This window comes from Hydractinia symbiolongicarpus, chromosome 3, assembly GCF_029227915.1.
Source record: "Hydractinia symbiolongicarpus strain clone_291-10 chromosome 3, HSymV2.1, whole genome shotgun sequence".
Lineage (NCBI taxonomy): Eukaryota > Metazoa > Cnidaria > Hydrozoa > Anthoathecata > Hydractiniidae > Hydractinia > Hydractinia symbiolongicarpus.
In genome coordinates this window covers 22,894,102-22,910,513 of record NC_079877.1, presented here as the reverse complement: position 1 = coordinate 22,910,513, position 16,412 = coordinate 22,894,102, and the positions used below count along the sequence as shown (strand labels likewise).

The 16,412-nt window shown below is 32.9% G+C and overlaps 1 protein-coding gene across 1 annotated transcript; it reads right to left on the bottom strand.

Annotated features, from left to right (window-relative positions):
- Nucleotides 1-9,834: 9,834 nt before the first annotated feature.
- LOC130636274 (uncharacterized) lies at nucleotides 9,835-13,806 on the bottom strand. The gene is made up of 6 exons (XM_057445943.1): nucleotides 13,160-13,806; nucleotides 12,842-12,909; nucleotides 12,423-12,674; nucleotides 12,096-12,206; nucleotides 11,922-12,011; nucleotides 9,835-11,300 (listed from the first exon to the last, which is right to left on the bottom strand). Exons 1-6 carry the CDS (start codon nucleotides 13,605-13,607, stop codon nucleotides 11,250-11,252), a joined length of 1,020 nt encoding a protein of 339 aa, XP_057301926.1. The 5' UTR covers nucleotides 13,608-13,806; the 3' UTR covers nucleotides 9,835-11,249.
- Between the last annotated feature and the right edge of the window lie 2,606 nt (nucleotides 13,807-16,412).

Here is a 16,412-nt window from a genome sequence, read left to right as displayed (position 1 = left end):
TATGTCATCCTTTTTAGTTCCGCTTATAACGATGTCAGCAGTTAAGAAAAATGTCAAAAGATATTGACAGGTAGCAAACATGAAACTAATGCCGTAGTTTGAACCACATTTATACAGCCGTCAAAATTTATATGTATATATGAGATAATTATAGATATTTCTACTTCGAAAATCCACTTGATTAAAGAAGCAAACATTTGCATTGATGTAGTACAATGACGCCATCAATGACTTGTATACACATAATTTTGTTAACCCGATCCCTCCATTGCGCACAGCATAAAACGTTGATCGGGATAAGGTAAAGGTTCGTGTGCTTTCAACGGATATAAATTTTAATGCCATCCACTTCCAAATTTTAAGCCTAAGACCAGTTTAGCGTATTATTATACAGAGTACCTCATCCATATGCTTATTTCTGTTTTGTACAAACTTGTGTGTCATAAAAACACATCTTGAAACTTCTCCTAAACTGCGTATCACCCCAAGATTTTTCAACTCATTTACGATTATTAAGTCGTTGCGTCATGTATACATCATTTAAGTCATCATTAACAACATACGTTTGAACCTTTCAAACCAACCTTCTCTTTAGATGAGTTCGCTGCAAATATAAAAAACTGCAAACATTGCTAAAATATATGTTTGATTCGAACATGCACTACACTTCCTACTTTTATATTAATCAAAAAAAGTTGATGCCTTTAGAACTTTTAATTTAGAGGATTAATGGTTAAATAAAGACGAGTTTCTATTGACTGTTTTTCACACGGTCCATCAAGTGTGTTGGTGTAGCCGTTCTTGCCTTCTCAATGTAATAAAAAAATTTTGCCTTCCGTTGTATTTCAAGTTATGCGTTTGCACGGTGTCTTCATTCCTACAAAAATATTGTTTCCATTGATCCATAAATAAAGAATTGTTTTATCTGATTTACTTTCAAATTTTTACTTGTATAATATTAAAAACTTATGTTTATTATAGGACTGGTGACTACATAAAATATCAAGAAATATTTTGTAACATAATGAATATGGGAATTTTTGGATATACAGTTTTATCTGCAAAGTCTTGTTTATCTAGAAGACCCAGCTTGATTTTTCTTATCACAGGGAAATCGAAATAGTTAAAATTATCCTGTGTTGAAATCAAATTTCTTCAATAAGTACGACGCAATAATATTGTACGAGTCAAAATTGAGGAAATGAAGGTACGTCCATAAAACAACAAGGTACTCAATTTCCAAAACTGTACTAATAGTCGAAGGTGAAGGATTGTTAAGTTTCAACAATGGCAGCAGACAACATAGCTGGTGTAAGGTCGACACGATCTTATAACAAATATTTTAACTTTAAGAGGATAACTTGTTGCAGTTGACGAACAAATCGCTAAAATTGTGGAAAATATTCTTAGGTATACTAGAACACAACTTTGTTTTTATTTGACAATTAAAAACTTTAGAAAGCACAGATTGGGACGAGGTTGTGATAGCTGACTATAAGCATGGTTTACGAGGTGTAATGGTTTTTATTATGCTGACTTCATCAAAAATGATTCTAAAAGGCAATAAAAAAAATTTTATCGTAATTTTTTCACGACTGCTAATTTGCGGTTTTACAAATTGCGCGACTGCATAATGAAAAGCCAAAGAACGCAAAACAAAAAATGATAGTTATTTAAATATGTAATTCAAACTAAAATCACTTTCATTACGTTAAACTAAAGTAAAAAACTGAAACACACACGTAACGCGCCAATCTCTTGTACTCGTCAAGTATGCTGACTCTTCTGTATACACATAGCTGTCTATCCACACATAATGGTAAAATTACCATAACCTAAAAACAAAAATAACAACGCTCACACTCTTTTTAAGATTTCAGGTAAAAATAATAGGTCTGTTGTTGCTTAGAAGAATAGAGAAATATGAATACTGGTCAGGCTGGTTAGAGTTTGGGTATTCTTGTAAAACAGTTTAGAAAAAAAGTTTAGAATACAAAGTACAGAGGATAAATTTTTTATTCCCTGTACTTTGAGCAAAATAACGTCCAACTGCATTTTTTCGAAATGGCCTCAACGTCACTTGCTTGGGACCGTGGCCGTCAGGCAACAACAATGACCCCCGGGGAAAGGTAAAGACACGTTGATTGAATAAAATATGTATCGGTTGGTTTACACAGCTAAGTTTGATCCCACCTCTTTTTAAAGCTGTACGGAGGTTTGTAACAAAAAACGTGACACTACAGAAATACCCCCGTTAGCCATACTTTACCTTAATCGTTATGGATTTTGCGCCCCATAAAGTGAAAATGGTATTAGCATAAAGCTAATATAAAGAACCATGTGCTTTTAACAAACAAGATAGGTTTATAGGTTTTTTGGTTTATAAAACTGGTGGATCTCCCAGGTTTAAGTCTCGGATGTCCTATTTTACCACGCAGGAAAAAGTTGTCACCTCAAGATTGTAAGTGCAGCGCTATTGTTGCGTTAATTGTTATAACTCTTTTAACGTTTATCTGTCTCAATTGCTAAAGATTTGTCTACTTTCCACAGGTAGATAGACAGACTGAACGACGTATTGCATGGCCCTCAGAAAAAATATTGAGATGCTAGTTCTTCGTGTTAAAATGACGTCCTAATAATGTACATATAAAAATATTCTTATAATAAAGATAGGAGTTCTCAATTAAGATTCTTATTAACAGATACTCCACAATAGCATTCCAACATCAGTGCTTTTGACTAATCTACTAAAAACATCACGTTGTGTGAAAAACTATGGATTGATTTTTTTCATATGGCATATGGATTAGCTGTTTTAAAAATAAAAGTATTATATGCTGTAGCTAAGTAGTTGTCAGTAGATCTAATACAAAAGTCAGCAGCGAGTGACAAAAATATTCACACGTTTAAACGTCCTAACTATCTTCAAAGCATTCTGGTGGATTAATAATATCTCTGTACAAGATTAAGATATACAATAGTTATTGTTAATGTTCTACAAAATTGCTTTTAAGTCAATACGTTTTACTCAGGATGCGCCAAAACATCAAAGCAAAATAATGTATGCTAGACAGCCAAAAAATCTACGCATACTTTCTGTGGGATAACAACTAGTCTCATATAATAATACTTTACTCTCGTCTCTTTGTCTGTACAGGGAAAAGTAGATAATAGGAGATATTATTCTAACATTAAAGCAGTAGGATCGACACTGAGAAAGTTAATAAGCTATTTCATTTAGAACTTTCATGCTAAATGACTTAAAAACAGCTGAAAAAAAATGTCTGAGACGCAAGTTTGGTAATTTTTTTTTTTTTATTTCCCCTGATAAAGTTTCTTCTGTTCGAAAGTCTTCTTTTTCAAGTGTTAAACACTTCCCTTCCATGAACATCAAAAAATTCCTACATTTTTGAATATATGGAATATCGTCTTCCAGCCAAACAAGGATCCAATGTTTTTAGTAATAACTTTGGGAAACCTTTATGTGTATGTATGTGTGTAAATTAAGTGGACAAAAAACTGTAGATAAAAATACATTCTTATACATTACTCCTTCATTCTATTTATTATTCGCAAAAACAGAAAAAATTATACTGACTATGGATGCGAAATTGTGAACCAGATTTTTTAAATTTAGTTATCCGTTTACTAATTTCTCAATACAAACTTATTCCAGGTAAAAAATTATCTAATCAAGTCATGAGGAACAGAAGTGGCGTCTCGCATACATAAGATAGGCCATTTTCCTCAGTTTCAAATATACTTTAATTTATCACGTGTTACTGATGCTGCAGCCTTCATTCTTGGTAGACACGAGGACTGTGTACCAAAACATGATTGGACATTGAAAAGAATTTGTTTTAATGACAGCATTGGTATCAACAAAGACATCACAACCGCAAGAAAGTTTTTAATGATACCAGATAAATAGATTTTGTTTTTCCTGAAATATTGACGCTTATGTCATTAAACTTACATACGTTTGTAGAATATTGCATTTAAAGATGTATGAGGTAAAGAAAAATATAATGACGCCAATCCGCTGGATTAATAATCACTGATCTTTTAACGCGTTTTTCTCAAAACAGGTTTTTTAAGTTACCATCTTTTTGGCTGAAAGTCCTATACACCTAACTAAAAGATATAGATTAGAAACATTTTTTTTGCTTTATTGAAAAGTCTTACAAACATTTCGCTCTTATATAAACCTCCGCCATTTTGTTTTAGAAAATTTATATTAAATGTTTTTAGTTTAGTGTGTAAAACTACTATTAATTTGTCTTTGTAGCAAATTTCAAGGAGTTTTGTCCATTCCATCTTTAGATTTTTCTGCCGGGACAAGGTATGTATTTTTCCCTTTAGTTGCCCGTAACCATGGCAACAAGAACTTTTTGGAAAAAATAATTGTATTTTTTTTTCTTTCTTAGACCGCATATTAATAGGATAAGGAAAATTAAATGAATAAGGAAGTACTTTTTGGGGATATTGCCACCTTTAATACTTTCTTCAAATCTCGTCTGTATTACCCATATAATTCCTTAGCAAACTCTTGGAAACCAATTGACGAGCAACATGCATACGTAATATATATTTATGTAAGAAATGCAGCAGCTTAAAATGATTGTACATTAAAAAGTCAACACATTTCAAAATTCACAAATACTTTGCCCCGTCTTAAAAAATGCAACACCCCTGCTCTCACACGTGCCTACAAAACGTTATGCATAGTCAAACAGACTGCAGGTACTTTGTGTCGCGTCGTGTATTTAGGCCTTAATTAAAATGCCAAAAACTCTCTGGAATGGTTAAAAGAACAAAATTAGCAGGCGAGCCGCTAAAAAGTATTTAAAAGAACTGTGAATAACTATACTTAACCATCATTAAAACTTACCCCACGTATCAAAAAAATCATGTAGATATTATCCATATTTGTTTGGAGTATAACAATATACCTTTTACTTTGTAAATTTCATGTGTTTTTCAACCGTTTGCTTGTATACCACTTTTGGGTTAAACTTTCGGTATGTGACGTAAGCCTATGATGAAAGCCCGTGCCGTCTTAATTCATCTCTTATTAACTTGTTATTTGTTTATAAAAAAGAATGGGGGGCATGGAGGGCTCGCATCATTCTCTAGAAGAGAAGGCAAAATAATGAATAACAGCATTGACAACGAATATAGACATTGAATCCGGGTCTACGACACCAACAACCCAGCCACTTTTTCGCTAAATGGTAATTAATAGGTTGGTAAGTAACCGAATTAGACCAAATAGAGGCTTCCGCCCACCCCTCACATTTAAAACCTAGTCCACATTAGTTATTATTAGTTATAAGAGCCATGTTAAGAAAGTGAGACCTCTATGCAGTGGTGGCAGATATGCTCACTGGCAGATCTTACAAACATAAATTTTTAGTTAAAAGAAACCGTGTTCGAATTATTTAAATTTACTCAAGTTGATTAAGAAAAAATAAGTATTTTGCTCAAAACTTTCAACTTTGCCAGATATCGAAGTTTCGCCTAGTTAACTAAACTTTCTTTACGGATATTAAATTATCTTTCACTCAAACAAAAGCATAGACGCAAGCTAATATGTCAGATCAAATCCCTAAATTTCAAATTTCTCAAACCATACCGCAAATTAAAATTAACCAATGACCACAAAGTCAGTGTGGTCGCATCTTACTCTCTTAATAGTACTGGAATTAATTAAATTTGTTCAGGTGAGTAAGGTCATTCGTACTCAAAACAAAAATTTCCCGATAATGACCAAGCGAGGAAAGAAAAAGAAGTAACCAATCAAGAAACGCGGTCAGTATTTTGACCGCAGCAAAAACATTTGCGACCTAGCGTCATATTCCCCACCTCAACTGTACGATTTCCCAAATAAACATAGGCACACAATTTTTTGCCATATAATGTATTTTTTAACAAAAAAATAGGAATGGCGGATATACTTTAAGTGACGTCATAATTTTTTATTTACGTATGAAAAGTTAACTGACGAATTAGTTATGAGTCAAGTGGGGAATAAGTTTGTATCGAAACACAATGAACAAGTTGAACAATTTTTGCGAATTACTACAGATGATTGTAAAATACAAAATGTAGCTACAAGGAAGTAAATATATTGTTCTCTGAATAGTTTACGTTTTGTTATTAAAAAAGTGTATAGCTCATTTTTTATTTTTTTATTTCGCCGTTGAAGAATTTACAGTTTTTAGTAAGAATAAAATACAAATCTTAAGCTATTATATCGTATAATCTAAAGATAGGATTGCATATGCCAAAAATATTAGCTAGAGAGGGAGAAAAAGGCAGGAGCGAGAAGAAGGCTATAATAGCCTTATCACCAAGCCCCCAACCTATATAAAGGTTAGCATTGAAGATGATGAGAAGTTGTGTTATATGTGTCGTACGTTGTAACTGTCATGTGTTCTAAAATAAATATAGATTGTCAGTAGTCAATAGTTTATGTTTTAGTTTATGTTTGAATTCGTTAAGTGATGTAATAGTTTTTATGTCGTTATCAAGAAATGTATTCCACAATTTAGGTCCTCTGCTAGTTATAGAGAACTTTGTGATTGTATAATTAATCCTAGGTTGAAAAAAACTGTTAATTGAAAATCTGGATGGATATTTATGTTGTATCTTCCGAAACATATTATTAAATACTCTTGGTAACATATTGTTTTCAAGCTTAAACATAAAAATAAGAGTTTGATAAATGTTTAGTTGGTATACATTCAGTACACTGAATATGACTCATATGATTTGTGTGTAATAATTTGAAACATACATTCCTTACTCTTTTGGTCAAAAATAAACACTCTATACTTAATTAAAGTTGCATGAAATGGGTTGGGAGAGTTCATTTGAGGTATTTAAAAATGTGAAATATAAGCCCTTTTGCATGTGCGTCGAAACCAATCACGATGGTTAGGGAGTTCCTTCGTCACTAAAATATGCCCCCTCCTCCCTCCCACCCCAGTTTTAGCATCATATTGACGGCCTTGTTTTTGTTAATAAAATTTGGAATAATTTTGACTTACGTTTGATCTATGAAGTATTGCTTGTGTTTCCAACGGGGAATCGTATAAGGAAAGTTTGTGAAAGTTGTCAAAAGTTAGAACATAATGTTGCAACATTTCTTTGCATATGTTGCAATCTTTTATCAGACTCCTCGGTTTTTATGTCAAAATTTACATTAAAAAAATGAAAAAAAATTTGGATGTTATGAATTAAGTACACACTTCGACGAAACTTTCGTTTTTCTCTCTTTTTCTTTCACATTTATAACAACAAGAATTAAAAAGAAAAATATATGTTGGTTTTAATTTAAAACTTAAGTATTTTTCTGAAAATGTCATGTTTGTACTTTAATCGAAGAAAGAGCAAGATTTGTTTATTTTTTTTTTACATCTACCTTATTGAATTTCCGCGCCCGAAGGCGTATGAAATTCTTTAAAACCGTCGTTTTTTTCTTTAGGAGCATTTTTTGAGAAAATATCGACCCTGGGATTTCACGTTCATTTGAGAGGAGGATAGCATTGGTATAACTGACTAACTAACCCTGTCCCAAATGGTCAATTGCAACGTCACAGATTTAAACTTCGTACCCAAACTCCCTAAGTACTGGCAAGTCATCTAAATGACGTTTCAGGCCAAATTGGTATTTGTTTTCGACAAAATTTGGCACAGTTAACAGAAAAAGTATGCTGAACATGATGGTGACATCAAAATTTTGTTGTCAACTAATTGCCGTTTAGAAAGTAAGCATTTTAATCGCAAGACCTTCAACCATGAATGAAAGGCTGTATTTTTTGTTAGCAATTTCTTTTAAAATGTAAGTTTATTATGACACGTTTCGTTTTGTTTGCGTTTGTTGTAAGATATAATGTCACTTGTGTGCTTTATCTTCAGAGCTTCATGCACCAAACCTCTTCGAATGTTTGGCACGATAACACAATGAAGAAGCAGGTTGTGATCAAATGTTTTGGTAGCGAGCGGAAATTCTTAGAGCCCCCAGGGCTTCTTGTTTCTACCTTAAAACTAAAAATGAAACTTAAATTTTGTAGAGCGATAGGTCAAAAAAAACTAGACAAAAATACATGACGAGGTTGGTATGGGTAAATTAATTCTACATTCATACGATATGAGGTTTTGCCGTTGCCAAATTTTAATCTACGCTAATTAAATGCAGTTTCTTATCGCAAAATTAAACATACGCCAAATTTAAATTTTTCCTTTGTAGCCAACCTAAATCCATGCATATTCATTCACTCAAGCAGCCAACCACATCGTATTCGCAGTTTATGTTTGGCTAACACATTTAAAAACAAAAACGCTTTTTGCCGCCAATTTTGCCGTTACGACTCCATTTTTTATGCATGTTCATTTTTCGTAGATGTTGAAGTTAGAGTAACGGTTTTGAATCTTATATTTAAATACCAAATTAATAATATCGGTTTTTTGCATCTCGGGAATTACCTTTTTTCTGCATGTCAGTTGTTCTACACATCCCAAATTTCTCTTTCCTTTCATTACAATTCTTACATAATTATTACCAATAGAAATCCAAATAACATGTTGTTAAAACGTTCTTTCTACTATTGTTAACAGCAAATTCGGTGCAACGGTTATAAAAGGGCAAAGCCTCCCTTGCCACAACTGAATTTTATGTTGTTTATATCCTTTTGCCACAAAGCGATACGATTTTTTAACCTCCATACTAACCATTTTTTAACTTCGGTAAAGTTAACCGTTTTCATTCTCTTCTGCACAAGGTTTGGTGTTCTCAGTGAAGTTTTTCTAATTTTTAACGTTTGTTCTAACTTCAATGTACGAGGCTTTATCCAAGCGTAACAAGACTACTCTCTCCCAGTTCTTTTTTTAATTTGCGCGCGTCACCGATCCAGCGGCTGATGTAATAATACTTCCCAGCAGGCATTTAATTTTTTTCACTTATTTTTTTGTTTGTTTATTTTTCTTTGTAACGTTCGTCCACCTTATCGCAGAAGCAAGTTTATCGTTTCACAATTTCCAGAAGTGATTCTTCTTCTGCTATATCTAATCTCAGCCTTCGTCACGTGATTTGCTTCTCTGGCTTTCACCCTATTTCTTTCTCAGCCTTTTTTTGAAGGCTGTCCACGTTTTCGTTTATCACTATCACCTTTAAATCCACGTGTGGCGTTTTTAATGGTTTTCCTACACGTTAAAATCATACTTAGTAGCCCTGAGGTAAAATTTCGCTCCGGGGCAAAATTAGGGTGGACTTACCCTGGCGTAAACATTTATACGTGTGTTACCACATAAAAGATTTTTACCGTAAGCGAGGTGAATTCCACCCTAGGGTTCCAGTTGTCCAGGGGTGCGTTTTGCTCCGGGGCGAATACCATGTTTAAGGGGTCCCTTATTGCAAGGTAAAAGAAGAATTGACAATGCAGATTTTATAGTCGAGTTGTTGTTTGAACATCATGTTATCGTTCTGATTTTAACAAAGTCTAACGTTAACCTATACTAAGACATGAGTTATCTAAACATCAACCTCTTGTTTGTTCTACTGAAACAGAATTTTTCTTCTTTCATAGTCAATTCTTTGATCGGTGTTTCTATTACCAAAAGCATCAGCAAAAAAATACTTGAAGGTTCGCAATCAGTTTTATTTCTTGAAGGGGAAAGTATATTTTCGCTCCAGCTGTGGTTTTTGCCCGAATTTTGCCTAGATATTTCCGTCACCGTCGTAGAAGGGTAAGTCTGACAGAAACGAAGTTTTACAAGTGCCGTGGTATACTTTGTACTAGTTTTAAGAGTTGGGTACAAGAAAACAAAATATAAATTTATCACATTATATTCATAAAAGAATGAAAAAAAATATATGTTTGGATGCCTCACTAAAAATTTTCTTAATATTTTTTACTTATCGAGACGAAATAAAAAAAGCGAGGAGAAAAAAACTTATCGCTCGAGTGGGCCATTTTTTTCCCACACAACTGCACTTTTATGGTGTTGAGATCTTGCTGACGTCACGGTCTAATGCGAAAATTAAATCGGCTAAAAGAAACAAAGAAACAGAAAACAGCTGTTGAATAAAATTACATTTTAGAGTATAAATTAAAAATATATATAAAAATATATAAAAAAAGGTGGCTTAAGGGACAAAATATTCGCGGAATTTTAATTTCGAAATGGAAAAGGAACGGACATTTCACTGGTAATGATTTAGATGGAAGGCAAATTTGTAAAAATTTGTTGGCTTTGCAGAGGTGTGTTAAGCAACGGGAAATTGGAATGGAAAGGAAAGAAGCGTATGCCGAACGATATTTTCAAGCAACTGCATGCTCCTTCATTCAATTCCTTTCTTTTAAATAAAAATGTATAAAATTCGCGAAATTTTCCACCTTTTAGGTAAAAGCTATCACATTTTAAGACAGCTCTTAGATAAAAATTACATTTCGAACAAAACATTAACAATCCACAGAACATTTGTGTATTTTGCAGAACTAACGCTAATAAATAAATAAAAAACATCCATTTTGAAAGACTTGCTTTAACGTAAGTCTTTCACGTCAAATAAAAGAAAAGATATTACAGAACCAGAAACTTTGTTCCGAATGATAATCGCAATTTTTGCGAGTATAAATCTCAGCAGTGAATAACAAAATTGTAAAAAACTTTAAATGTAAAAACCCAAGTCCTCTGGAAGTTAAAATCCCTTTCACCGAACTTTCTGTGAGTCACGTAAAACATTTCAACAGGTCAACTGAAAAGAAATTCTTTAATAGCAAATAATTTTCCTAGGGAAGGGCGGTTTGAAGATTGAGTCAAAATTTAAGAATGAGTCCCGTGCAGTATTTACGAGGGCCACCTTGTGGTTTTTGACACGAGAAATCATTTTAGTATGAGCAACTTTCTAACGTTAACGGGTTTTAATTATACGTTTTTAGCAAGAAGTCGAAGGGTTGTTAAATTAAAAAATGCTAATTGGTTAACAAGAACATAACTAGTAAATTTTATCGGTTTTATATCCCAAATCATTCCTCTATCCAACTCTACAATCGTTAACGTTTTATAAAGCAACCTGGCACAAATACATTTCAAAACCCCACAGGAAATACTATGTAAAAATTTTCGTGTTTTTGACAAGTCATGGTAAAATAAAAAAAACATTGCAAAAAATTATCGGAAAAAAATGTTCAACTGTACAGTTACCGTCATTCGTTTACTAAATAATAATTTCCCAGACCAGACTAACGTGGCTTGTGTCGACTTTTCGATTTTTTCTTCGACTCCGAGGCAACCTAGAAGCAAGAAACAAATCACAAACACTAGAGTTTAACCACTGCTGGGGCTAATCAGGATGCCTGCCATTTTTGTGACAATTATAAGGGGTAATTTCGCCATTGTTTGGGCGTTTTAAAGGTTTTTACTACAATTTTTACGATATTTCAAGAAAACGATTTAAACAAAAATTATGTTTTCGTTAGTTTCTAATTGTTTCTAAGTAGTGACAGATAGAATTGTTGATAAATATGTTAAAGTGTTATAACAAACTAGTCTGTAGTCCGTGGAAAAATCCACGGAAATTCGCCCATCGCACGCATGCTGTATTTATTTCCTGCACAAATATTTATTAAAACCGCAGCACAAATGTTTTTCTCGCATAGACATACATTTTAGCCACGATAAAAATAGAACCATAAAACGAATTAAATTTTCAACACAATGTTTTTCTACTCTATAAAACTTTTGTTTCCCAGAGTTATTAAAAACGGTGTCAATCATGGCTGTTTCTTCGATTTAAAAATGAACCCCAGCATAAGAAGCAAAAGAAGTATGTGCTCAAGGTACACTAGTTTGCAATTAGGGGTATGTTGTTTGTGAGAATGAGATCTATATGTCTGAAGTGTATCTCAGCCTACCTGCTTTGCATAAGAACTTTCAGGGTTTTTTTCATCTATACAGTTCTTAGCATTAACTGGTTTATTTGACTGCTTGATATTCGGCAACTCCTATGTAAATGGTAACAAACAAATGAAGTTTATGGAAGTACAAAAAAATATGCAAAATGGAGAATTAGTCAAGTATATACAAACTTGAGATTTTTCGGGCCATAGCACTGGAACAGAAGCCGACCGCGGTACATCTGTTTTCACTTTTAGAAGTTCTATATCGGTTTTTAAATTTTGATTCTTTTCCAAGAGATGCTGAAATAAACAAAAAATTTAATGCCGACAAAATATTTCCTAAAGAAAATTTAATCCTCGATGCTCCTAGAGAAAATATAGATCATAAAAAACCCATTACAAAGAACAACAATTGAATTTTTGGTGGTGATCGTTCAAGAAAGTCAAATAATTAAACTTGTAGAGCTTGTTCTATTCCAGTTTTTACATTTTGTAGAATAATTTCTTTCAACATACCTCCTTCATGCGAGCAAAATTCTTTCCTTGCAATGGACTGCGTTTTGTCCGACCAGAACACTCCGACACTATACTGCCAGCAGCAGAGACAACTGATTGAGGCGTGTCGCAAAATGAACCTCGGTTTCTTTGTGAAGATGGAAAATTGACAACACTGCTTGTTTTGTGTTGTTTTCGTCTACCAAAGACAGGTGTTTCTAGTTGGAGGTTTGGTGAAGAAGGGATACTGCTGATACTAACATCGGTATCTTCCTAAAAACAATTGAATAAACTTCAATTATTACACATATAATACATTACAAACGTTACAGATATAAATCACTGTAGCTACAATAGTAAAGACTACATCAAGGAAAAATTCACGTTTGAGGCATGGAGAGTAGAATTGCAATAAAAAAATTGTATAAGAAATGGCGAACCTTTCGAGCACCAATTGCTTCTTCTTGGGTACTCACGACTTCTTTTAAATGTTTAATCCGATTTTCAGCTGTAAACAGGAAAAGAATACACAACACTAATTCCATGAACATTCTTAAAATTTAATACGAGTATTCAAGTAAAAAAACATACACCTTCACTTAAAATTGTTTACAAAGATTACTGTGATTGTTTTGTAAATTTCCACTGAGTATATCTAAATCATCAAACTCCTTTACAAATTTAACAGCGTTCAAAGATTTTTTAAGGCTTACAGTTTTAACAAAAACGTTAAAGTTTCATTTGAATAATATACATACCTGCAGAAAGTTTTGAGCTTAAGTCGGCTAATGTGCCCTGATAAAATCGTCTGGATACTTGCAGTTCCTCCAACAAACTTAGATTCTGCTCTTCTAAAAGCCGGTTTTGAAGCTGCAATTGTTCATTCACCCGATGCAATGATCCATTCTGACTACAGCATAGGCTTGGTGAACCACTACGGGAATGTTTCGACGATGGTTTCTTCTTGATGCTGTCCAGATCGGATAACGATGATGGAGAATAATATCGTTGTGTTGATTTGCTGGAATTTGAACGCTTGCACGAACAACTGGATTCACTGTCTTGAACAGCTGGTTGTTTTGCACCTTCATGAAGGCTTTCTCTTGAGCTGTAACCAGAAGATGTCTCTTCTTGTCGCAAAACTTTACCACTCATATTAGTTAAACCATAACATTGTAAGTTTTTCTTTTCAGCACTTTCATGCATTCTTTACATAGCATAAAATGTTTAACACAATCTATTTTTTAAAAGCAAAATTCATATAAAATTGTGGCAGCCCTCTTATCAGTACAACTCCGTTCAATAAAATAAAACTAGATTTACCAGACACAGAACTACTTAAACTATGTTATAAGTTTTAAAAAATGCTGACATTACATTTCTACCTATAAAGAATTATTGAAGAAAAGATCATTCTTAAACTACAAAATATAATAACTTAATAATATCTTATATACATATAAAAGATATTATTAAAACTTTTGCTATTATGTAATTTTGCACAATATTTAAGTATTAATTAATGCTTATTACCTTATAACATCAATGACAATGTCATAAGGTCAGATGGAAATCTTTAAAGCTTAATCTTAAGAGTGCAAAAAGATTTTTAAAAAATCCCAAAAACCTTGATAGACATTTTTTATTCCCTGTATATCAATGACATACAAAATTTTCGTTTTTAATGCAAGAATCTCATCAATATTGCAGAATAAATACATAAAAACTACTTTTTTTAAAGGCATTTTGAAAAACAACCATGATAAGAAAATTATTTTGCACTACACCATAACGAAAACAACAAAAGGACTATTTTTGACTTTATTTTTGACCTTTTGCATAGTTATTAGTAATAGTAAAAGACATATAATAAGACAGAAGAGTATTAAGACAGAAAATTTGGTTGATTGATTGACAGTAGCGCTAAAGAAACTTTAATTCATATGATGCTATTAAGCATGACCTCTGAATACTAAACAAAGCAACACAGGTGAAAGATTCATGATTGAGAAAGAGAGGAAGGAGTAAATAAGTTTTTGCAAAAAAACAGTTAGGGGAACAAACACATTTTTGAAGTAAAAAGAAAATCTACCTTACTTAGAAAATACATTTCTTACTTGTCACAGTGCTTTTTGTACCACTTTGTGCAGTATCTTTTTTTCTGTGGCCATAATTTTTAAAAATAATCGCCACATTATTTAGTTAAAAATTTAAAACTCTAAAGTCTAATATTCTGAATCGTACTACTGCAATTGTGGTACATTCAAACAGACAGTCAGCGATACTGTAATAATTGTGGTGTAATTGTTTTATAACATGGCATCCTTAGCAGTATTTTTAACGAAACCTTGATTGTGCAGCTTATGCACCATTTCAGCAGGCTACCAATGCTGGCATTCACACCCTGTGGTTATGACAGAGATAAAATTTATTTGTCAAAACTGTTTTAATTCCAAGGCAACAAATTTTTTTTTACTACAATAGTGGTATGTATGTTTTACGAGCAACACAACAAGACAACTAATTGCAATTTTTTAAGTATTTAATAAATTAAAAAAATGAATCCCACTTTAAATGAAAATAAAGATCCATCTTGCTATTTAAAACTAGAACGGGTTATATATTTCTTTAAAAAACAAAACAATCGTTTGATTCCTCTGAGTCTTCATACTCTTCACATACTGCAATTGCAGGATAAATGTTATGTCAGATTTTTCCAACTGAAAGAAAACATAGACGGGTTGTGAATGTTTACAGTGTTCTGTATGGTCCATGCATCATAACAGGCAAAAAAAGGCAATGACAATGTTTATCAAAGGAATTAATGCTGAAAGCAAACAAGCAGCTGATTCTTGCTTTGGCATTGCTTTAAATGAATGTTGTTAAAATTTGCTAAAAGGGTCGCAAACCACGCCAACTATGTTAGGCCAACATCTTGACCTCGTTTTTGGGTAGCTTTAGAATTGGTCATGTAATCGTCACACTTTGTCAGGTAAAGTCTGACCACAAAAGGTAATACTTCACAAGAAGCATGTATCATTTAGAATGTGAAGGGTTTTCCACCTAGAATAAAGTTTAACCCATAAGGTTATCACATATTTAGATACAGCTAGCTATATCCAGTAATTACGGTATCCTGTTAAGGGTTGTACTTGACTAAGTCAGTTTAATTTGGATGTCAGCTTATTTAGGATGTATGATACAGTCTAATTAGGCGTTTTACAGCTTGTAAGATGCACAAAACTTCGATCGTCCAAAACATGCATTTAACTGAATTTTAGCATCTAACTGAATAAATCCAATATTTACGTGCATATAAACATCTCCAATAAATTAGTTTTTTCGTAGCATCCAAGAGATTCGCTAAATTTGAAGTTTTAAAAATGGACGCTTAAATAGGCTGTATCATGTGACGTAATGTAATCGTCACACTTTGTCAGGTAAAGTCTGACCACAAAAGGTACTACTTCACAAGCATGTATCATTTAGAATGTGAAGGGTTTTCCACCTAGAATAAAGTTTAACCCATAAGGTTATCACATATTTAGATACAGCTATCTATATCCAGTAATTACGATATTTTGTTAAGGGTTGTACTTGACTAAGTCAGTTTAATTTGGATGTCAGCTTATTTAGGATGTATGATACAGTCTAATTAGGCGTTTTACAGCTTAGTAAGATGCACAAAACTTCGATCGTCCAAAACATGCATTTAACTGAATTTTAGCATCTAACTGAATAAATCCAATATTTACGTGCATATAAACATCTCCAATAAATTAGTTTTTTCGTAGCATCCAAGAGATTCGCTAAATTTGAAGTTTTAAAAATGGACGCTTAAATAGGCTGTATCATGTGACGTAACATCCTAACTAGGATGCAGTATATGCAGCTTAAATGGACTATCACTACGATGAACCATTGTTTCCATTCCATATCTTTTGAAGCCAGGGTGCTGGAAATACCTCTTTTTTTATAATGTAGTGGTTAAACTGACGATGAAAGAGCTGC